Source organism: Mandrillus leucophaeus, unplaced genomic scaffold, assembly GCF_000951045.1.
Source record: "Mandrillus leucophaeus isolate KB7577 unplaced genomic scaffold, Mleu.le_1.0 Scaffold441, whole genome shotgun sequence".
NCBI lineage: Eukaryota > Metazoa > Chordata > Mammalia > Primates > Cercopithecidae > Mandrillus > Mandrillus leucophaeus.
The window spans coordinates 931,508-956,605 of NW_012104710.1; the positions used below are offsets into that span (position 1 = coordinate 931,508).

At 39.2% G+C, this 25,098-nt stretch overlaps 1 protein-coding gene and 1 pseudogene across 1 annotated transcript in view; both read left to right on the forward strand.

The window, feature by feature from the left end:
- The window catches only part of TET1 (tet methylcytosine dioxygenase 1), a 124,223-nt gene extending 101,371 nt beyond the window's left edge, over positions 1-22,852 (forward strand). Inside the window, exons 7-11 of the mRNA XM_011994094.1 lie at positions 2,085-2,235; positions 9,553-9,642; positions 11,318-11,455; positions 15,026-15,377; positions 19,171-22,852. Coding sequence (XP_011849484.1) covers positions 2,085-2,235; positions 9,553-9,642; positions 11,318-11,455; positions 15,026-15,377; positions 19,171-20,177 — 1,738 coding nt within the window. The 3' untranslated portion in view covers positions 20,178-22,852. The remainder of the gene's footprint in view (positions 1-2,084; positions 2,236-9,552; positions 9,643-11,317; positions 11,456-15,025; positions 15,378-19,170) is intronic.
- Positions 3,491-4,273, forward strand: LOC105549508 (annotated as a pseudogene).
- Positions 22,853-25,098: the final 2,246 nt, after the last annotated feature.

Here is a 25,098-nt window from a genome sequence, read left to right on the forward strand (position 1 = left end):
GACGGGGTTTCACCGGGTTAGCCAGGATGGTCTCGATCTCCTGACCTCGTGATCCGCCCGTCTCGGCCTCCCAAAGTGCTGAGATTACAGGCTTGAGCCACCGCGCCCGGCTATTTTCACTTTTTAAAAATAATATTTGTTTCTTTATTGTTTGTGTATTTTAATCATTACATAAGTACAATGTATACTAAGTTGTAAGCATTATGCAATTTTATTTTATTTTTTACTTAATTATTCTTTTAATGTTATTTTTGTCCTTTCTTTCTGATGGAATTTAAAAGCGTGCAATCCTTTTTTAACTTTCATTTTAGGTTCAAGAGTGCGTTTGCAGGTTGTTTATTTAGCTACATTCATGTCACAGGGGTTTGTTGTACAGATTATTTCACCAGTCAACTACTAAGCTAGTATCCAATGGTTATTTTTTCTGATCCTCTTTCTTCCCACCCTTCATCCTCAGGTAGGCCCCAGTGTCTGTTGTCCTTGAATTCTCATACTTAACTCCTACTTATAAGTGAGAACATACAGTATTTCTTTTTGTTCCTGTGTGAGTTTGCTAAGGATAGTGGCCTTTAGCTTTATTCATGTTCCCACAAAAGACACGAGTATGTTCTTTTCTATGGCTCCATACTATTCTGTGGTGTATGTGTACCACATTTTCTTTATCTAGTCTGTCATTGATGGGCATTTAGGTTGATTACATGTCTTTTGTATTGTGTATAGCACTGCAGTGAACATTCATATGCATATGTCTTTATGGTAGAATGATTTATATTCCTTTGGGTATACACCCAGCAATGGGATTGGAAGAGCATACAGTTTTATAACTGCAAGAAGAATATATGCCAATTTCATTGTCATTCTTACCATATAGTTTAGTTTAAGGCTTTAGAAATGCCCTAAAAGTTATACGCTTAAGATTTAATTAAATGAAACTGGTTTTCTGCTCCATTTTTTTCTATTATGCACTTTTTAAAGTTTTTAAAATTGAAAAACTGTTTTGTTTTTGTTTTTGTTTTTTGAGATGGAGTCTCGCTCTGTCACCCAGGCTGGAGTGCCGTGTCACGATCTCGGCTCACTGTAACCTCAGCCTCCTGGGATCAAGCAATTCTCCTGCCACTACGCCAGGCTATTTTTTGTACTTTTAGTAGAGATGGAGTTTCACCATGTTGGTCAGGGTGGTCTTGAACTTCTGACCTCATGATCCCTCCCAAGGTGTTGGGATTACAGTCGTGAGCCACCACACCTTGCCAAGAAACTGCTTTTATATAAAATATATATTGTTTTTCAATCCTCAGAAAATTATATCAGTCTCATTTTAGATATAAAGCAGCTGAATTCCTATTCTAATTTTCATTTGTGATATGGAACAAATCCAGGATTTAAAACCCAGATTTAAAAACCAGGTTCTTTCCAGGCTCAGTGCCTCACACCTGTAATCCCAGCACTTCGGGAGGGTAGATAACTTGGGGTCAGGAGTTTGAGACCAGCCTGGCCAACCTGGTGAAACCCGTCTCTACTAAAAATACAAAAATTAGCTGGGCATGGTGGCGCACACCTGTAATCCCAGCTGCTCAGGGATCTGAAGCAGCAGAAGCGATTGAACTTGGGCGGCGGAGGTTGCAGTGAGCCAAGATTGTGCCATTGCAATCCACCCTTGGTGACAGGGCTAGACCCCATCTCAAAAAAAAAAGAAACAAAAAAAACAAAAAACAAAAAAAAAGAAAAACCCAGGTTCTTTATTTCCCTATCTCAGACATCTCCAAATCAAACAATATTGTGGATATTTTAGATCTGTATAGTTTATTCCCATTTATTTGGAATTGCAATCATGACCAATATTTTTGCTAAAAATTTGGTTATAATAAAGTATAGTTAGCCCTGGTCCCCTAGTCAGATTTCTTGAAAAAACAAAAGTTACCTTTTATTGTTAACATTAAACTACTTTAAATAAGTAATATAATAGATAAGTGTTATAACCGGGTCTTTAGCCATCCAACCTTCTAAAACTATATAAACCTGAAATGTTGTGTCTAAGGTGTTGTAATGCTTCATCAGTTCACTCTCTTGTAATTCCAATCTTACAGTCGTACCTGTACATGTCAAGGAATTGATCCAGAGACTTGTGGAGCTTCATTCTCTTTTGGCTGTTCATGGAGTATGTACTTTAATGGTTGTAAGTTTGGTAGAAGCCCAAGCCCCAGGAGATTTAGAATTGATCCAAGCTCTCCCTTACATGTAAGTGTTCTTTTTTATTCAAATAATTTATTTTTGAATTACACATTGAATATTTAAGTGCATTCCTTTAACATTTTCTGAAACACTATAACAACTAAATATTGAAAAGTAGTAATCAAATAGTAAAATTATATTTCTATTATATAAGTAAATAAATTAATTAAGACTCTAAACAAATTAGGTAAAGACTTTAGCTATCACCCCAAATTCCAATTGTCCCTGGCTTCCTCCTCCTGCTCTACTACCCCACCCCAGCAAAATCATCATTAAAAGAACCTAGAATTTTATACTCAACCAAAATAGGAAAAACCCATTTGCCAAAATTTCAAAGACTCAGAAAGTTTACTACCCACAGACCTACTATGAAAGAATTACTAAAGGACGTAATCCAGAAAGAAGATATATGAAACCGGAACGAATCAGTCCGGGACACGAGGCCATGGTGAGCAAAGAAATTAGTCAAACTTGGTGTTAAGTTAAATAAGTTCAATACTTATATATTTTAAATAAAAATAACCTATAACTCCATAAGCCTTTATCAGCTTGTGGGTGGGTAGGCAGTGGGAGGGGGTGGGGCACCAATAGGAACTAAGTATTCTAATGTGTTATGCTTTGTTTGTGTAGTGAGGATTTATATATTGATTAACTATAAGACTGATATCTTTTAATCTTTGAGTAGTGACCAAGAGTAAAAAAAAATTTTATATTACAAGCCACTATACACATACATAGACATAAGGAAATAATTAGACCTATCTGAAAACAATACTTCCTTTCTTACATGTAACAACAGTAACATTAAAATATTTAAAAGGTTAATATCATTGTAGTTACTCTAAGAGTCTCTATGATGCATTTTTTATCAGATTTTTTTATTTTTATTTATTTATTTATTTATTTATTTTGAGACAGAGTTTCACTCTTGTTGCCCAGACTGGAGTGCAAAGGCATGATCTCGGCTCACTGCAATCTCCACTTCCTAGGTTCAAGCAGTTCTCCTGCCTCAGTCTCCCAAATAGCTGAGATTACAGGCATGCACCACCATCATGCCCAGCAAATTTAGTATTTTTGGTAGAGATGAGGTTTCACCATGTTGGCCAGGCTAGTCTTGAACTCTGGATCTCAGGTGAGATCTGTAGTCCCAGCTACTAAGGAGGCTGAGGTGGGAGGTTGTCTTGAGCCAACCAGCTAGGTTTTCTTTCTAAATATTATATGATAAAAGTATCTGTCTCTTTTTGGCTCTCTGAGCAGCACCATGGTTGTTGGCAAGAATAAGCCCCTTATGAAAGGTGGCACAAAGGGAGCCAAGAAGAAAGTGCTTGATCCATTTTCTCAGAAAGATTGGTATAATGTGAAAGCATCTGCCGTGTTCAATATAAGAAATATTGGGAAGACACAAGTCACCAGGACCCAAGGAACCATAATTGAATCTGATGGCCTCAAGGGTCATGTGTTTGAAGTGAGTCTTGCTGATTTGCAGAATGATAAAGTTGCATTTAGAAAATTCAAGCTGATTACTGAAGATGTTCAGGGCAATAATTGCCTGATTAGCGTCCCTGGCATGGATCTTACCCATGACAAAATGTGTTCCATGGTCAAGAAATGGCAGACAATGATTGAAGCTCATGTCAATATCAAGACGACTGGTGCTTACTTGCTTCATGTGTTCTGTGTTGGTTTTACTAAAAAATGCAACAATCGGATACGGAAGACCTCTTATGCTTAGCACCAACGGTTCAGCCAAATCCAGAACAAGATGATGGAAATCATGACCCAAGAGGTGCAGACAAATTACTTGAAAGAAGTGGTCAATAAATTGAGGATTGGAAAAGACATAGAAAAAATTCTTGCCAATCTTTCCTCTCCATGATGTCTTTGTTAGAAAGGTTAAAGTGCTGAAGAAGCCTAGCTTTGAATTGGGGAAACTCATGGAGCTTATTGTGAAGGTAGTAGCTCTGGAAAAGCCGCTGAGGATGAAACAGGTGCTAAAGTAGAACGAGCTGATGGATATGAACCACCAGTCCAAGAATCTGTTTAAAGTTCAGACTTATAATAGTGGCAAAAAAAAGTCATATTTGTGGGGGGAAAGAAGTATCTGTTAGTTTATAAATATGAAGGATCTTCAAAACATTCAAGGAAAATGCATATTATGAATAAACTATGCATGGATTTCATAATTTTTTTCACCAAAATAAACTCATACTGACTTGTAACATGCCTGAATGGAGTCTTATTTGAAGCACTACGAAGGATAACATGTCAGTTTATAAACTGCCTCTATCAGAGCGACATGAATTGTGCTAAAATTGAAGCAAGAACAAACATCGAATTTCTGGTGAACCTTGGGTGGAAGAATGATAAAATCGTTGATGCCTTCTAAAAAGCTTATGGGCAATGTCATAAAGAAATCTGCAGTTTACAAATGAATAGCTCATTTTAAGAACGGATGGGACGATTTTGAAGATGAAGGCTAAAGCAGCAAACTATCCATGTAGTTTTATTTTATTTTATTTTTTTATTTTTATTTTTTGAATCTGGGTCTCGCTTTGTCGTCCAGGCTGGAGTGCAGTGGTGTGATCTCGGCTCACTCACTGGACCTGAGCTCAAGTGATCCGCCTGACTCAGCCTCTCAAAGTGCTGGAATTACAGGCATGAGACACAGTGGTCAGGCAGCTTTTTAGAAATTAAGATAAAATCGGCCCTCTCTGGCTGTTTAAGGAAAAATATTTGGCCCAAGATCAGTGACAGTCCCTACTCCTTGCCAGGTGCCCAGTTAATACCTAGGCTATTTTATAAAGCTATTTTGTTGTTTAAAGTTTCACTCTTATTGCCCAGGCTGGCATGCAATGGCTTGATCTCAGCTTACTGCAACCTCCACCTCCCGGGTTCAAGCAATTCACCTGCCCCAGCCTTCTGAGTAGCTGGGATTACAAGTGCCCAACACCACACCCAGCTAATTTTTTGTATATTTAGTAGAGACGGTGTTTCACCAGGATGGTCTCAATCTCCTGACCTCGTGATCCACCCACCTTGGCCTCCCAAAGTGCTAGGATTATAGGCATGAGTCACCGCGCCTGGCCTGGCCTTGTTTGTTTGTTTGTTTGTTTGTTTTGAGACGGAGTCTTGCTCTGTTGCCCAGGCTGGAGTGCAGTGGCGCAATCTCGGCTCACTGCGAGCTCCACCTCCCAGGTTCACACCATTCTCCTGCCTCAGCCTCCCAAGTAGCTAGGACTACAAGCGCCCGCCACCACGCCCGGCCAATTTTTTTGTATTTTCAGTAGAGACGGGGTTTCACCGTGTTAGCCAGGATGTGTATTTTTTCTTTTTAGTAGAGATGGGGTTTCATCATATTGGCCAGGCTGGTCTTGAACTCCCGACCTCAGATGATCTGCCCTCCTCCGCCTCCCAAAGTGCTGGGATTATAGATGTGAGCCACTGTGCCTGGCCCACGCCCAGCCAGAATCAAAGAGTTTTAAGGAGAAGAGTGACATAATTAAACTTGCCCTTGAATGAGATCCCTCTAGATGCTGTTTGAACAATAGACTAAATGTAACCAAGAGTAGATTTAGCAAGAGGAGCCAACTATCCATGAGCACAATCCATGGAGGGGATAGTGGTGACTTAAATTATAAGGAGGGGTTTCATCTTTATCATCAGGCACACTGGAAATAGGACCAGGTTTGTAGAGTGGGGGATCACTAATTCACTTTGGATATATTGGTATTGAAATTCCTAAGGGAAATCTACATGGGAATGTCAGGTCAATAATAATGGGAATCTGGAACTTAAGAAATGGTCTAAGTGGTAATTATAGCTATGGATGATGATATGATGGTCTTAGAGATTAGATACAGACAAGAGAGCTAACAGAGGCCTGTGTGGTGGCTTACATCTGTAATCCCAGTACTTTGGGAGGCCAAGGCAGGTGGATCACTTGAGGTCAGGAGTTTGAGACCAGCCTGGCTAACACGGTGAAACTCTGTCTCTACTGAAAATACAAAAATTAGCCGGGCATGGTGGTGGGCACCTGTAATTCCAGCTACTCAAGTGCCTAAGGCAGGAGAATTGCTTGAACCTGTGAGGCCGAGGGTGCAGTGAGCTGAGATTGCACCACTGTACCCCCGCCACCACACACACACACACACAAAATAAGGTAGGAGAGGGAGTTAATCTTGACCACCAATAGGAACATATCTGATAGGTAATTCCCCCTGTATCTGATATGCACGTTCATTCTAATGAAATAATTAGAAAGTCAGGATTTTACAATATGAATAATAAGCCTGCAATAGTAAAATAATACTAATAGGGCCAGGCACAGTGGCTCACACCTGTAATCCCAGCACTTTGGGAGGCCGAGGCGGGTGGATAACTTAAGGTCAGGAGTTCAAGACCACCATGGCCAACATGGTGAAACCCCGTCTGTACTAAAAATGAAAAAAAGTATCCAGGCATGCTGGCACATGCTTGTAATTCCAGCTACTTAGGAGGCTGAGGCAGGAGAATTGCTTGAACCTGGGAGGTGGAGGATGCAGTGAACCGAGATTGTGCTGCTGCACTCGCACTCCGGCCTGGGCGACAGAGTGAAACTCCATCTCAAAAAACTAAAAAATGAAAAATAATCACAGTGGGGCCGGGCGCGGTGGCCCAAGCCTGTAATCCCAGCACTTTGGGAGGCCGAGACAGGCGGATCACGAGGTCAGGAGATCGAGACCATCCTGGCTAACCCGGTGAAACCCCGTCTCTACTAAAAAATACAAAAAACTAGCTGGGCGAAGTGGCGGGCGCCTGTAGTCCCAGCTACACGGGAGACTGAGGCAGGAGAATGGTGTAAACCTGGGAGGCGGAGCTTGCAGTGAGCTGAGATCCAGCTACTGCACTCCAGCCCGGGCGACAGAGCGAGACTCCGTCTCAAAAAAAAAAAAAAAAAAAAAGAAAAATAATCACAGTGAACTGTACAAGCTATGAGTTGCTTCTAGTTGTCTACTTTATTTCAGTGCTTCTACAGAATAAATGAGGTAATTTGAGTTGACCTGTTCCTCAGTAGGACTTGTGACTCTGTGTGGTCCATAACAGAATAAATATTATTACAAAATAGAATAAAGTGATGTGAGACTATTGAAGAATTTAAACCTGATGCTGCATACAAAAAGTATAGAATTTACATGTGACTTTTGCAGTGTTCATATCAATAGCAGTACACAACTGTTAACATTTCTCTGCATTATTCCACTGGTAGTAAAACGGGGTTACCCACCCCACTGGATACTTCCAATGATTGAAGACATAAATAGAATTGTTTTAATGGGTATTTAAATCATAATTCTAAAGTTTCTCCCAAATAAATATAATAATTAGTGTGAGAGTTTAGCTAGGGCATGTTTTTAAAGTAAGGTCATGACTTTCCTGGTTTTTTGTTTTGTTTTGTTTTTGTTTTTGTTTTTTGAGACAGAGTCTGCCTCTTTTTCCCAGGCTGGAGTGCAATGCCATGATCTCGGCTCACTGCAATCTCCACCTCTCAGATTCAATAGATTCTCCTGCCTCAGCATCCCAAATATCTGGGACTACAGGAACATGCCACCACACCTTGCTAATTTTTGTATTTTTAGTAAAGGCTGGGTTTCACCATGTTGGCCAGGCTGGTCTTGAACTTCTGACCTCAGGTGATTCGCCCACTTCAGCCTCCCAAAGTGCCGGGATTACAGGCATGAGCCACTGTGCCCAGCTGACTTTCTTGGTTTTTAAACTACAATGGGTAGGATAAAAGTAGCCTGATTAACAGACAAATCTGTGAATGGATCCTATGAATTTTTTTGTATAATCAAGTCAATATAAATCAATAGGAAACCAAAATGATTATGAGTCACACTTTACGGTTGCTAAGATTGAGGGTTGTCAGAAACCACTAAATAATTGAACTGTTGTGTCTAAATTATTGTATAATTTTGACTTTTATAATAATTTGATGCATACCAAAGGTTAATTGATTCATATAATGGTCTCCTTTCTGTGTTGATGGCATCTCCTTCCACCAAATCTCACATGAGCACATGAGGCAAAAGCCTCACTCACACTTTTTAGTCCATGTTCTCTATACTTTGTTTTTTTTTTAGACAAGATCTGGCCCTGTCACCCAGGCTGGAATGCAGTGGTATGATCTCATCTCACTGCCACTTCTGCCTCCCAGGTTCAAGCAACCTTCCCATCTCAGCCTCCCAAGTAGCTGGGACTACAAGTAGGCTCCATCACGACTGGCTAATTTTTTTTACTTCTTGGAGAGGTGTGGGGTTTCACCAAGTTCCCCAGACTGGTCTCAAATTCTTGAGCTCAAGTGATCTACCCACCTTGGCCTCTCACAATGTTGGAATTACAGGCGTTAGCCACCACGCCTGGCCCTCTATACCCTTCCAATTGATTTCCTAAGAGGTGACTGTTCCTTTACCAGATATCTAAGTTGATGCAGAATATAATCATTTCTGAAACACTTTCAGTATTCTTTCAAGTATCTGTGTTTCCAAAGGCTCCCTTCTCTGTTTCATTTCTCATACTGTCATCATGGATTTTTTTAATAGAGACTTTTGTGATAGTTTTCCTTTGAAAAAACCTGACGTCTCTATCAGTAGCAATCCAGATTTCTTGAGTGTTAATGGTCCTCATAGTCCTTCCAAGTCTTCTTCAATTTGTAGTTATTGTAGTGTAGAAAAGAGAACTGTAGACAACCACTTGCCCACTTACTTCCTTTGATCTGCAGGCATTTACTAAACCTCTCAGTTATCCTGACCTTGCTCTTTTGTAGAGATCATGCATAATATTCCTATTTCATGGTCCATAAGGACATGTGCTTAATTCATAAAGACATATGGATTCCATTTGAAACAGTATGTCACACAAAGTATGTGTTTTATATATGTACTCTCTCTTCTCGTTATAGAAAATTGTTAACATTGTAACCAAATTACTTGCCATTTCCCCTTGCCAGCAGGAACGTTGTTTTCATTTATTCCAAATGCCCAATGCTATTGAATAAATATAAATATTTATTTTTCACAACATGAACAGTATTGTAATTTATCTCTAACACTATTTAAATTTCTAGTTACAACAGAATTTTCATTTCAAAAGACTTCATTAAAACATAACAATGTCTAATAGTTTAGATGGAGAAAAGAAGCAATGCGATTTTCTGTGGTAGCTATTTCATCAGGGTAAGAATGAATTGTGCATTAACCACCATCACCCATGATTTATGGTTCAGTTGTACCTTAAACACACAAAGGTGCAATTATAAAATAACTAATGTATTATGTTTCCCTATAGGAAAAAAACCTTGAAGATAACTTACAGAGTTTGGCTACACGATTAGCTCCAATTTATAAGCAGTATGCTCCAGTAGCTTACCAAAATCAGGTATGTATTGGTATGAACTTTTTATTTATTTATTAATTTGAGATGGGGTCTTGCTTTGTTGCCCAGGCAGCAGTACAGTGACATGATCAAAGCTTACTGCAAACTCCTAAGCTCAAACTCCAGGCGATCCTCCTGCCTCATCCTCCAAAAATGCTGGGATTACAGATATGCCAGACTGTTTTATATTTTAAAAAGTCATTGTTAGCCGGGCTCATTAGCTCACGCCTCTAATCCCAGAAATTTTGGAGGCCAAGGCATTCGGATCACCTGAGATCAGGAGTTCGAGACTAGCCTGGCCCACATGGTGAAACCCCATCTCAACTAAAAATACCAGAAATTAGCCAGGCATGGTGATGTGCACCTGTAGTCCCAGGTAATCAAGAGGCTGAGGCAGGAGAATCACTTGAACCCAGGAGGCGGAGGTTGCATTGGGCTGAGATCATGCCACTGCACTCCAGCCTGGGTGACAGAGCGAAACTGTCTTTAAAAAAAAAAAAAGGTCATTGTTAATAGAAAAATTTTCAAATTTGAACAAATATATACATACATAGCATATATATCTAACATACATATATATAATGGACTTATTGATCTACTCTTTTTTTTTTTTTTTTTTTTTTTGACACAGAGTCTTGCTCTTATTGCCCAGGCTGGAGTCAGCCTCTTGGCTCACTGCAACCTCCGCTTCCCAGTGGGTTCAAGCAGTTCTCCTGCCTCAGCCTCCCGAGTAACTGGGACTACAGGCATGCGCCACCTGGCTAATTTTTGTATTTTTAGTAGAGATGGGGTTTCACCATGTTTCCCAGGCTGGTCTCAAACTCCTGGCCTCAAGTCATCTGCCGGCCTCAAGTGATCTGCCCGCCTCAGCCTCCCAAACTGCTGGGATTACAGGCGTGAGCTACCCCGCCCAGCCTCTACCTTTTCATTTTAAAAGGAGTTACAAATTAACTTTCTAGAATAGTTCATGAAATGTGTGTGTATCTTCTTTTTATGGATATTGAAAACTCTGTGTATATGATTAATGCGCTTTTATTGGTCTTTCTTTTTTTTTTTCTTCTTTCTTTTTTTTTTTTTTTAGACGGAGTCTCGCTCTGTCACCCAGGCTGGAGTGCAGTGGCGCGATCTTGGCTCACCGCAAGCTCTGCCTCCCGGGTTCACACCATTCTCCTATCTCGGCCTCTCCTGAGTAGCTGGGACTACAGGTGCCCGCCACCACGCCCGGCTAATTTTTTGTATTTTGTTTAGTAGAGATGGGGTTTCACCGTGTTAGCCAGGATGGTCTCAATCTCCTGACCTCATGATCTGCCTGCCTTGGCCTCCCAAAATGCCGGGATTACAGGCGTGAGCCACTGTGCCCGGCCTTATTGGTCTTTCCTTCTAATGGAATGATTGAGTCTGTTTTACTTGCTTTTTCATCTCCAACAACAATTAGTATCCTCACCCTGCCTTCCCTTGTAAAGTCATTGATTTTCCTTTTACTCCGTGTATTGTCAAGTGCTTTATCCTGAATGTTGCTAAACTACACCTTCACGACAATAATACACTTAGTCTCAGAAATTACAAAGTATAATTAATTAGAAACTTTGTGAGGAAATTATTTTTACTCTTACTCTTTACTGAAGGCAGGTGATTCCCTTCTCTCTCTTAAGATTGTGCTCCATGCTTTCTTTTCTAGGTGGAATATGAAAATGTTGCCCGAGAATGTCGGCTTGGCAGTAAGGAAGGTCGTCCCTTCTCTGGGGTCACTGCTTGCCTGGACTTCTGTGCTCATCCCCACAGGGACATTCACAACATGAATAATGGGAGCACTGTGGTATGTACCTGTGTGAATTTGTATTCTAAAAGCTCCATCACTATATGCTTAGGCTGCAGTCCTTAAGTATACTATGATGATTATTACTGTGAGAAATCTTAATTTATGTGCTATTAGAAATAAATAAAAAGAAAAAAAGTTAAAAAATAAGAAATAAGTGTATAGTGCAGGTCTTCATTAAATACATTATCTCTGTACTTCTAAAAAGTAACAGGACCAGCCTCAAACATTTTGTTGAAAGGCTATGTTATATATTTAATTGTGGTGTGTTTGCTGGGAGGCAGGAGTACTTTTTTTTTTTTTTTTTTTTTGAGATGGAGTCTCACTCTGTTGCCCGGGCTGGAGTACAGTGGCGCAATCTCAGCTCACTGCAACCTCTGCCTCCTGGGTTCACACCATTCTCCTGCTTTAGCCTCCCGAGTAGCTGGGACTACAGGCACTCACCACCATGCCCGGCCGATTTTTTGTATTTTTAGTAGAGACGGGATTTCACTGTGTTAGCCAGGATGGTCTTGTTCTCATAACCTCGTGATCCACCCACCTTGGTCTCCCAAAGTGCTGGGATTACAGGTGTGAGCCACCGCGACCAGCCAATTTTTTAAAGTAACAATTCTCTGCTATCAAACTAGTAGGTATGAAGTTGAGCAGGTTACTTAATATTTGCTTTTGCCATCTGCACTTCAGGGTTTTTGTGAGGCAACTATGCCAGTTATCATCAATATTTGCATTCAGGTGTGCCTACTATGTTTATAGTTACATAAATCATCACATGTCCATCGCCTGAAGTCAATTAAGAAATACGTAAATTAGGCAGAAGACCCAGTGGAAAATCTTGTAATAGTCTTTTTGTCTGTTTGCTTCACCTAATTATCTTCCTGTCATCTAGTAAAGCAAGATCGATAGAGAGCAACTGCTTTTGTTTTTCTGCTGCACCAGTGTTTTAGGTTTGCCAGATAATTCTGAAACCTTCATTAAGTCTTGGCTGCAGGATGAGCATGTTGGCTCACGTCTGTAATCCCACCTACTTAGGAGGCCAAGATAGGAGGATTGCTTGAGCCCCGGGAGTTCTAGACCAGCCTAGGCAATAAGACCCCGTCTCTTTAAAATATACAATTTAAAAAAAATTTTTTTTTTTTTTAGATTTAGCTATAACATCTTATAGTGTGATTGAAAGTATACGATTGGATCTATCAACAGGCAGTCTTTCTTCCTTGCTTGGTCTGTAGAAGAGTATTAGTGATAGATTAAGCCACAATAACCTTTTTTTTTTCTTTTTCCTTTTTTTTTTTTTGCATATCATTTCTGTATACAAAAATGTTTTGTAGATCTTTGAGACCAATGTTATTTCCAAGTGTTGAAGTTATGTAAATCCAGCCTGGTAAATATGAACCAGGCAGTGGTTCATCACCATCACTTGGCCGGGACATTTTACCTGAATTACAGAATATCTGTGATCAGGTTGAAGTCAGTTCAGAGTCAAGCTAAGTTTCAGTTTCTCCTCTCTGTGCCCTTTGACTTCCAGTGCCTGGATTACTCACGCAATGAGGGTCTTATTCAGAACTTGACATCACTCCAAATTCCCCCATCTTCAAACATGTGAACTCTTGAAATTCTACCACTCCCTCTCCCTTCACCCTGTTTTACCATACTTTCTTTCTTTCTTTTTCTTTTTTTTTTTTTTAATTGGTTTACTTTCTACTCCTGTGGTAACTATCCTTTCTAATTATGCTCCTTATGTCAACTCCTTATGTGCTTCTTAGTCTCTCTGTGGCCAATTAAATTGGTTCCAGTAAACATTTATTGATGTGACATTCTGATTTTCAGCATGACTATTATTAAGTATGAACAGATTACTACCATGACAGTTTAATATTGCAGGCTTTGGCCAGGCACCATGGCTCATGCCTTCATGCCTGTAATCCCAGCACTTTGGGATGCTGAGGTGGAAGGATTGCTTGAATCCAGGATCTTGAGTGTAGCCTGGGCAGCTTTGTGAGACCCTGTCTCTACAATTAAAAAAAAAAAAAATTAGCTATGCACGATGATACACACCTGTATTCCCAGCTACTCGAGAGACTGAGGCAGGAGAAACGCTCAAACCCAGGAGTTTGAGGCTGAAACATATATTTATATTTTAGACTTTGCTGAAAAATGTGACTATAGATATTTTTTTTTTAAAAAACTGAAATTTTTTAACCTTTAACTTTGCTTTACCTTGGTATCTATCAAGTTCTATCATGAATCCAAAAATGCTTTGGAAATCAAATCTGTTTATTTCATTTATCTCCAGTCTTTGCTATCATTGAAAGGTTTTATAGCTCCAGGATATGTGTTTTTAATATAAAATAAAGAAAACATTTGATAGGTTTCTGCTGGATTTTTAATATTTGAAAATTAATTTAGCTGGGCCTAGTGGCTCACACCTGTAATCCCAGCTCTCTGGGAGGCCGAGGTGGGCAGATCACTTAAGGAAAATTAATTACAATTAAAATAGTTTTATAATAAAATGTTAGTTTTTAAAGCAGAATATTAATATTAGGTATCAAAAGTCAGGAATCACTATAGTGTCTATAGTTCTGTATTTTCATTTCTCTATAATAAACATAACCTTTAATGTAAGCAGGAGGGCTAAAATAGGTTGCATTTAAGATTAAAAAATTGACTATTAATATTTCATATCCAAAGAAAGGCAAATTTATTGATATTTATTGATATGGCTCCTCACTGGAATAGAGCAACAATGGAACAGAAAATTAAAAACATTTTTTTAAACTGTTAGCATGTAAGTCTTTCTGGAAAGAGAAATCAGTTATGTCCCCACTATCCAAGGAATGTGACATTCTTGAAATACTGGAAATAGGGTGCTCTGTGAGCTAAAATCGTATCTTCCTAATAAGTTATAGTTAATATGGGCCGGGCACGGTAGCTCATGCCTGTAATCCCAGCACTTTGGGAGGCCGAGATGGGCGGATCACGAGGTCAGGAGATCGAGACCATCCTGACTAACACGGTGAAACCCCGTCTCTACTAAAAACACACAAAAAAATTAGCCGGGCGCGGTGGCGGGTGCCTGTAGTCCCAGCCACACGGGAGGCTGAGGCAGGAGAATGGCGTGAACCCGGGAGGCGAAGCTTGCAGTGAGTGGAGATCGATCCACTGCACTCCAGCCTGGGAGACAGAGCAAGACTCCGTCTCAAAAAAAAAAAAAAGTTAATATGAACACAATAAACACAGTTCAATAGCCATTCCTTAATTTAGGCAATGAAGTAAGATGAAATGTAACAAGAATGTTTAATATAAAAAATAGGTAAGTATTTTGTAATATTATAATTTACTTAGAAAATTAACTAAATATTACTCTGATCTGCCTACAAACAGCTGGGAAGTTACTATGATTGAACAGGGTTGGGTGGCTTGATATAAAATAATAATATACCATCATCAACCAACTGAATATAAAATGGGAATACAAATCTCTTTCCCAAAGGTAACAAAACGAAGGTAGGAATAGCCACAATGAACGTGCATGGCCCCTATATCTTTCCCCTTTCATGTTTTTCTCCCTATCAGGTGTGTACTTTAACTCGAGAAGATAACCGCTCTTTGGGCGTTATTCCTCAAGATGAGCAGCTCCATGTGCTACCTCTTTATAAGCTTTCAGACACAGATGAGTTTGGCTCCAAGGAGGGAATGGAAGCCAAGATCAAATCTGGGGCCATCGAGGTCCTGGCACCCCGCCGCAAAAAAAGAACGTGTTTCACTCAGCCTGTTCCCCGTTCTGGGAAGAAGAGGGCTGCGATGATGACGGAGGTTCTTGCGCATAAGATAAGGGCAGTGGAGAAGAAACCTATTCCCCGAGTCAAGCGGAAGAATAACTCAACAACAACAAACAACAGTAAGGCTTCGCCACTGCCAGCCTTAGGTGAGCCTTGTGGAACCTGCTAATCTCTGCACAACTTTGATGGATAGAAGTGTTTGGATTTTGCCTTGCACATTATTTGTTTAGAGTTGAAACTAAGACACTGAATATGTTTTTACATATGCCAGAACCAAAAGTCAACAAAAAAGTGACCCATCAGTATTTCTTGGTAATTTTTTCTACTTATCCTTTTTTAAACTTTCACATATTATTTTTTATGGCATTGGGAAGGGTCTCACTTTATTGCCCAGGCTGGCTTGGCACACCTTGGCTTAAGCAATAATCCCACCTCAGCCTCCTCCAGAGTAGCTGGAACTGCAGGCACACACCACTGTGTCCAGCTAATTTTAACATGTTCTTATCATTTTTCCTGTGAATTTCCCCATCTAATTTGAAGCCCTGCTCATTGTTGTTGGCATAGATAGGAGACATGACTTTCTGGGTGCCGTCCTTGATCACCTTTACCCTCAATTTAAGCAATAATTAAACAAATATTACTAAACGCCACTTTCAACAGTGGTATTGTGGGTTGTTGTTGTTGCTGCTGTTTTTGTTTTTTTTGTTGTTGTTGTTTTGGGTTTTTGTTTTGTTTTGTTTTGTTTTTTTTGAGACGGAGTCTTGCTGGGTCGCCCAGGTTGGAGTGCAGTGGCCTGATATCAGCTCACTGCGAGCTCAGCCTCCCGAGTAGCTGGGACTATAGGCGCCCGCCAAATTTTTTGTATTTTTTAGTAGAGACGGGGTTTTACCAGGTTAGCCAGGATGGTCTCCATCTCCTGACCTCATGATCCGCCCGCCTCGGCCTCCCAAAGTGCTGGGATTACAGGCTTGAGCCACCGCGCCCGGCCAATTGTTTTGTTTTTGTTTGTGGAGACAAGGTCTTGCTCTGTAGCCCAGGCGTGATCTTTGTTCACCACAGCCTGAACCTTCCAGGCTCAAGCAGTCCTCCCACCTCAGCCTCCCAAGTAGCTGAGACTGTAGTGCGTGTGCCACTGTGCCTAGCTAATTATTGTATTTTTTATAGAGATAGAGTTTCACCTGTTTCCCAGGCTGATCTGGAACTCCTGGACTCACATGATCCTCCCAAATTGGTGTAATTACAGGCATGAGCCATCACGCCTGGCTTGATTTGTTGATTATAAAGTCTCATTAGTTTTGGTTTTGGATTTTGGGGTTTTTTTTTTTTGAGAGACAGAGTCTTGCTATGTTGCCAAAGCTGGAACACAATGGCTATTCACAGACACAATCATAGCACAATGCTGCCTCAAACTCCTGGGATCCCATGGGAACCTCTCTATTAGCTAGAAGTATAGGTGTGCACCACACCCGGCTCTTATCAGCTTTTCACCTAATATATATTTTGAGACGGAGTTTCACTCTGTCACCCAGGCTGGAGTGCAGTGGTACCATCTCGGCTCACTGCAACCTCTACCTCCTTGATTTAGGTGATTCTCCTTCCTCAGCCTCCCGAGTAGCTGGGAGTACAGGTGCCCGCCACCATGCCCAGCTAATTTTTGTATTTTTAGTTGAGATGGGGTTTCACCATGTTGGCCAGTCAGGTCTTAAACGCCTGACCTCAAGTGATCCACCCACCTCGGGCTCCCAAAGTGGTGAGATTACAGGTGTGAGCCACCACGCCAGGCCGGCTTCTCAGTTCTTTTGCCACAATCTCAATTGTCTTTGATAGCTTTCTTAACTTCTGTAACAAGTTGTTCCAGGCTCATCTATATAATTCTGCCCCATATTTAAAATCAGCCGTTTCTTTGATGAGCCTATAGAAGGAACAAAAAAAACATGAATTCATACTGACATTCAAAATTAACATTATAATGTATTCCTTAGCTTCTTTCATTTTTACATTTATGAGTAGTTGTTTATTTGTTTTTATAACATGTGCAGAGTTAGCAGTGCAGGCATTTATATAATGCTGAAAGAAATGTAATACAGACAAATACTGAGAAGAAATGTATAGTCCCAGATATTTGTAACCATAATGTGCAATACTTGGGCCATAATGTCCGTTTCTTTTGTAATTCTACCCCTCGGTCATTTAGTCTTTCCTTCCCATCATTTACCTTCTGTGGACTTCTTAACCTCTATAGTAATAGTGCCACTGATAACAGCAGAGGTTTCCTGATGTGCCATTGCTGGATCTTATATATGCATTATCTTTAGAAGTCAGAGCTCTCATGGCTCCAGGTTGTAGCATCTGAGAGGAGAACTGCGGAACTTCTGAAATTGATCAATGTTTATTATATTATCAATGTATTATATTTTTAATTACTTTAAAACATGGCTGCTTTACGTTTTCTTGGTCCTAAGATTTGCTAGTTTTGCACTTCCAAATATTTTTTTTAGAAGTTCACAACAAGAGCCAGGCGTGGTGGCTCACGCCTGTAATCCCATCACTTTGGGAGGCAGAGGCGGGCAGATCACGAGGTCAGGAGTTCGAGACCATCCTGGTCAATGTGGTGAAACCCTGTCTCTACTAAAATACAAAAAATTAGCCAGGCAGGCATGGTGGAGATTGAGACTATTCTGGCCAACATGGGGAAACCCCGTCTGTACTAAAATACAAAAAATTAGCCAGGTGTGGCAGTGTGTGCTTATAGTCCCAGCTACTTGGGAAGCTGAGATAGGGGACCTGCTTGAACCCGGGAGGCAGAGATTGCAGTGAGCCGGGATCGCACCACTGCACTCTAGCCTGGGCGACAGATCGAGACTCCATCTCAAAAAAAAAAAAAAGAACTTCATAACAGGGAGAATGTCCCCAAGGAAAATATTCCCATTGGATGTGACATTTGTGTGGATGTGTCAGAGCAAATAACCCACAGTTGACATCTTGAGAGTAATGCTCTACTTCCTTAACGAGAAGGACACTAAGCTGAAATACTCTTGCTTTTGCGGGTCACAAAGATTTATGTTCAACTACAATGTTTTGCTTGACTTCTCTCTGCCTAATCTTGGACTTTGACAGTTATGATGGTTTTGTTACCTAGAAATATTTATAAACTATTACTTATTTTTACTTTTTAAAATGTAGGGTCATACTATGCCTTAAGTGTATCTAAATATCTCTTTGAATAGTTAAATATTGCTCTATATCATTGTATTATAATACCTGCACAATATTACAACATTTAGTTGTATTATTTACTTCCTACCAAATTAGGTCAATTCTAATATTTTACTATTTCAAACAATGACCAGCCATCCTTTTGGCTAGATTTTTGCACTTATTTGTGCCGCTTTCCCAAAGGAAGAGTCTTTTTTTTTTTTTTTTTTTTTTTTTGAGACGGAGTCTCGCTCTGTCGCCCAGGCTGGAGTGCACTGGCCGGATCTTGGCTCACTGCAAGCTCCGCCTCCTGGGTTCACGCCATTCTCCTGCCTCAGCCTCCCGAGTAGCTGGGACTACAGGCGCCCGACACCTCGCCCAGCTAGTTTTTTTGTATTTTTTAGTAGAGACGGGGTTTCACCGTGTTAGCCAGAATGGTCTCGATCTCCTGACCTCGTGATCCGCCCGTCTCGGCCTCCCAAAGTGCTGGGATTACAGGCTTGAGCCACCGCGCCCGGCCAGGAAGAGTTCTTTAAGGAAAATTACTAGATGAAAAAGTATACGAAACTACATAAAATTTTTAATTCGTGTTTGTGATTTGAAATGAGCAGAACAAAACCGACCAACACAACATCAGTGTTTTCTTATAAAATTCTCTGTACCTGTCTTTGAAAATACTTTTTAAAAGACAACCCCTACCAAAAGTAATTTGTATTTTTCTTCACGTTTGGTGTCCTTGTTTAGGGAGTAAAACTGAGACTGTGCAACCTGAAGTAAAAAGTGAAACCGAACCCCATTTTATCTTAAAAAGTTCAGACAACACTAAAACTTATTCGCTGATGCCATCCGCTCCTCATCCAGTGAAAGAGGCATCTCCAGTTTTCTCCTGGTCCCCGAAGACTGCTTCAGCCACACCAGCTCCGTTGAAGAATGATGCAGCAGCCTCGTGTGGGTTTTCAGAAAGAAGCAGCACTCCCCACTGTACAATGTCTTCGGGAAGACTCAGTGGTGCCAATGCAGCCGCTGTTGAAGGCCCTGGCATTTCACAGCTTGGCGAAGCTGCTCCTCTCCCCACCCTGTCTGCTCCTGTGATGGAGCCCCTCGTTAATTCTGAGCCTCCCACTGGTGTGACTGAGCCGCTAACGTCTCATCAGCCAAACCACCAGCCCTCCTTCCTCACCTCTCCTCAAGACCTTGACTCTTCTCCAATGGAAGAAGATGAGCAGCATTCTGAAGCAGATGAGCCTCCATCAGACGAACCCCTATCTGATGACCCCCTGTCACCTGCTGAGGAGAAGTTGCCCCACATTGATGAGTATTGGTCAGACAGTGAGCACATCTTTTTGGATGCAAATATTGGTGGGGTGGCCATCGCACCTGCTCACGGCTCGGTTTTGATTGAGTGTGCCCGGCGCGAGCTGCACGCTACCACTCCTGTTGAGCACCCCAACCGTAATCATCCAACCCGCCTCTCCCTTGTCTTTTACCAGCACAAAAACCTGAATAAGCCCCAACACGGTTTTGAACTAAACAAGATTAAGTTTGAGGCTAAAGAAGCTAAGAATAAGAAAATGAAGGCCTCAGAGCAAAAAGACCAGGCAGCTAATGAAGGTCCAGAACTGTCCTCTGAAGTAAATGAATTGAACCAAATTCCTTCTCATAAAGCATTAACATTAACCCATGACAATGTTGTCACCGTGTCCCCTTATGCTCTCACACACGTTGCGGGGCCCTATAACCATTGGGTCTGAAGGCTTTTCTCCCCCTCTTAATGCCTTTGCTAGTGCAGTGTATTTTTTCAAGGTGCTGTTAAAAGAAAGTCATGTTGTCGTTTACTATATCTTCATCTCACCCATTTCAAGTCTGAGGTAAAAAAATAATAATGATAACAAAACGGGGTGGGTATTCTTAACTGTGACTATATTTTGACAATTGGTAGAAGGTGCACATTTTAAGCAAAAATAAAAGTTTTATAGTTTTAAATACATAAAGAAATGTTTCAGTTAGGCATTAACCTTGATAGAATCACTCAGTTTGGTGCTTTAAATTAAGTCTGTTTACTATGAAACAAGAGTCATTTTTAGAGGATTTTAACAGGTTCATGTTTTATGATGTAAAATCAAGACACACAGTGTTAACTCTACACAGCTTCTGGTGCTTAACCACATCCACACAGTTAAAAATAAGCTGAATTATTATTTCATGGTGCCATCGTTCCAACATCTTCCAATCATTGCTAGAAAATTGGCATATTCCTTTGAAATAAACTTATGAAATGTTTTCTCTCTTAAAATATTTCTCCTGTGTAAAATACATCATTGTTGTTAGTAATGGTTGGAGGCTGTTCATAAATTGTAAATATATATTTTAAAAGCACTTTCTATTTTTAAAAGTAACTTGAAATAATATAGTATAAGAATCCTATTGTCTATTGTTTGTGCATATTTGCATACAAGAGAAATCATTTATCCTTGCTGTGTAGAGTTCCATCTTGTTAACTGCAGTATGTATTCTAATCATGTATATGGTTTGTGTTCTTTTACTGTGTCCTCTCACATTCAAGTATTAGCAACTTGCAGTATATAAAATAGTTAGATAATGAGAAGTTGTTAATTATCTCTAAAATTGGAATTAGGAAGCATATCACCAATATTAATTAACTTTTTTTTTTTTTAGAACTAGATAAGAGTGGTCTCTTCTTATTGAACAACCTCAATTTAGTTTCATCCCACCTTTCTTAGTATAATCCATGAGAGGTGTTTCCAAAAGGAGATGATGGTACAGGATAGGTTTCAGAAGAGTCAAATGCTTCTAATGTCTCAAGGTGATAAAGTACAAAAACTAAGTAGACAGATATTTTGTACTGAAGTCTGATACAGAATTAGGAAAAAACAAATTCTTGTTGAAATATTTTGAAAACAAATTCCCTACTATCATCACATGCCTCCCAACCCCAAGTCAAACAAGAGGAATGGTACTGTAAACATGGCTTTGTCCGTTAAGAGCTAATTCATTTGTTTATCTTAGCATACTAGATTTGGGAAAATGATAACTCATCTTTTCTGATAATTGCCTATGTTCTAGGTAACAGGAAAGTAGGCATTAAGTTTATTTTAGTCTTCCCATTTTCTTCCTATTACTTTATTGACTCATTTTATTGCAAAACAAAAAGGATTACCCGGACAACATGTTTCGAACAAGGAGAATTTTCAATGAAATACTTGATTCTGTTAAAATGCAGAGGTGCTATAACATTCAAAGTGTCAGATTCCTTGGGAATATGGAAAACCTAATGGTGCTTCTCCCTTGGAAATGCCATAGGAAGCCCACAACCGCTAACACTTACAATTTTGGTGCAAAAGTAAACAGTTCCAGCAGGCTCTCTAAAGAAAAACTCATTGTAACTTATTAAAATAATATATGGTGCAAAGTATCTGTTTTGAGCTTTTGACTAATCCAAGTAAAGGAATATGAAGGGATTGTAAATAACAAAATGTCCATTGATAGACCATCGTGTACAAGTAGATTTCTGCTTGTTGAATATGTAAAATAGGGTAATTCATTGACTTGTTTTAGTATTTTGTGTGCCTTAGATTTCTGTTTTAAGACATGTATATTTTTGTGAGCCTAAGGTTTCTTATATACATATAAGTATATAAATAAGTGATTGTTTATTGCTTCAGCTGCTTCAACAAGATATTTACTAGTATTAGACTATCAGGAATACACCCTTGCGAGATTATGTTTTAGATTTTAGGCCTTAGCTCCCACTAGAAATTATTTCTTCACCAGATTTAATGGATAAAGTTTTATGGCTCTTTATGCATCGACTCATCTACTCATTCTTCGAGTCTACACTTATTGAACGCCTGCAAAATCTAAATATCACTTTTATTTTTCTTTGAATCACCACCTATGACATAGTAAACTTGAAGAATAAAAACTGCCCTCAGAAATATTTTTAAAAGAAGTAACAAATTATCTTCAAGATAATCCATGGTAACGTATGCAGTAATTCAAATTGATCTGTCTCTGAATAGATTTCTTAACAATCTAAACTTGAAACATCAATGTTAATTTTTGGAACTGTTGGGATTTGTGATGCTTGTTGCAGTTTACCAAAACAAGTATTTGAAAATATCTAGTATCAACTGAAATGTTTCCATTCCATTGTTGTAGTTAACATCATGAATGGACTTCCTAAGCTGATTACCCCACTGTGGGAACCAAATGGATTCCTACTTTGTTGGACTCTATTTCCTGATTTTAACAATTTACCATCCCATTCTCTGCCCTGTGATTTTTTAAAAGCTTATTCGATGTTCTGCAGCATTGTGATTGTATGCTGGCTACACCGCTTTTAGAATGCTCTTTCTCATGAAGCAAGGAAATAAATTTGTTTGAAATGACATTTTCTCTCATAAAACTGGTCATCTAACATTATTTCTACCCCTCTATTATGTTTTACTGTAATGATCACCTTTTCTTATACTTCTCTTATAACACTTAAATTGGATTTTAAATCTGTGTTTGTTCATAGTATGATCATTGAATTCGCTGATACATGACCTCATTAGCCCACTCAGTTCATAATATGCTACAAACTTACCAACTTTAATGAGAGAATAATTCCAATTCCTGCCTATTGCAGAATCCTACAAAATATCATGCTGTACTTGATATTCCTTTTTTTTTTTTTTTTTTTTTTGAGACAGAGTCTTGCTCTGTTGCCCAGGCTGGTCTCAAACTCTTGGCCCCAAGCGATCCTCCTGCTTCAGCCTCCTAAAGTGCAAGGATTATAGGCATGAGCCACTCTACCTGGCCTGAAATTCCATTTCTAATGGCTCTTGAGCCATTGTTGAAATTCCTTTTTTTTTCTTGTGCTTGTCAGTCTCACCTACCTCTTGTTTCCAATTCATCTACAAAGTACCAAATAGACCAGGTCATAAACATAATTGAAATACATTCTTACTGGAAAGTGAGGCTATCTGAAAAGGCATAGCTGTAGGCAAATTATTGCAACATGTTTACATCTTAAATAACATTCCAACATCTTTGTTATTCAGTCTGCATGTTGATAATTTCATTTATTAAATATAGAACTTCAACTAGATGAGATCCATAAGTAATTTACTTAAGACATAACCTCAATACATATTTAATTGAATACATACCCTGTGTAAATAAGCTACTGATTTAATTCACACGACTAACCTACTTTCTAACATTATTACAGTGGACTTCTACTGATACCATTTCACAATAGCATGTGTGAAAATAACCCTGGACCAGTTTTTAAAACAAAAATTATATTGACTTTTTATCTGGGACGTGGGACTTTATTGCATGAAACTTCCATTGACAGTGGGCATAGCATTTCCTTTGCATATGCCAACTAAATCAGTAGCTGTATGCGACCTTTAATAGATATATAGTTATTACCTTCAATTTCACACCTTGATGCATGGAAATCTTTTTTATCTATATTTAATACAACTGTGAGTTTTGATCTTTTATAGAGATTTATGTCAACAGAATTTTGAAATAAGTTCATATAGTAGTGGCCTTTCATAGCAATGGAAGACAGCTGAGAAATCACATAGTTGAATCACTGGGGCCCAGAGAGTAAATCTTAATGCTAGATTGTAATTAGAATTTAAACTGATGAAGGCCACTTTGTGTTGAGAACTGTAGGGAAACTTGATTTTCTTACCCAAAGGGTATTTTACCACTGGGAAATAAACAAGTATCAAATGCTTATGCTGTATAGACTTTCAATTCCCCTGAAACTAGTGTTAAGCATATACAAGAAGTTATAAAGGCGTGGATGATTGAAATAATTAAGGAAAGTATTTCCACTGTATATACGACCCAGCCATGCTTACAGAGTTCATTCATGCCCTTTGCCTAGTTAGCCTCACAATTAAGTCCCAGCATAGTTTATTTTGATGTAGCTGTCTACATGTATTGGAATACTATTTTATTGCACATAGCTCCTAAACGTGCCCATAAGTATATTGAACACCAGTTATGTGGCACACTCAACCAAGTGAATGTAATCAATACATAATTGCTGAAGGAGTCTGCATTTATCCAAATCAAATTATGCTCCATGTTGAGCTAAGTTTTAACAGCTTTAGAAAATGATGTCATCCATTGCTTTGGAATGCAATTCGGAAAGTCAGAGTCAGTATGTCCTTCATCAGAAATTAAATTTGTGTGTTTTCTTAGAATGTATTGAGATTTATTGGCATGTTCTTGCTTTTCCTATATATATAAAGTGGAAACTGAGTTCCTTTATTACTTCCTGAGATGGTAGAGCTGACTTTTATGCAGGATATCATCACTATATTTTTTTGCGCATTGATAGCTACAAATTTTATATTATTATTATTTTTTTTTTGCTACAAATTTTAATTTTCTACTTTTCAGTGTCTGGATGACTTTTTAATTCTCTGTTTCTTCTGGGCTTCCAATCAATCATATACCATTGTTTGCTTCAAAAGGGATATATTTTACTCAAGTAATCCAAAGATATTCCTAATTTTGCCACTCCTCATTTTCACTTCTCTTTAAGGGCCTATGTTCTAATTTCTCATTTGATAGTATGCAACATTTAATATTTCTAGCTCTAAAATTCCATCATTAATTATTTTTTTCTTTTCTTTCTTT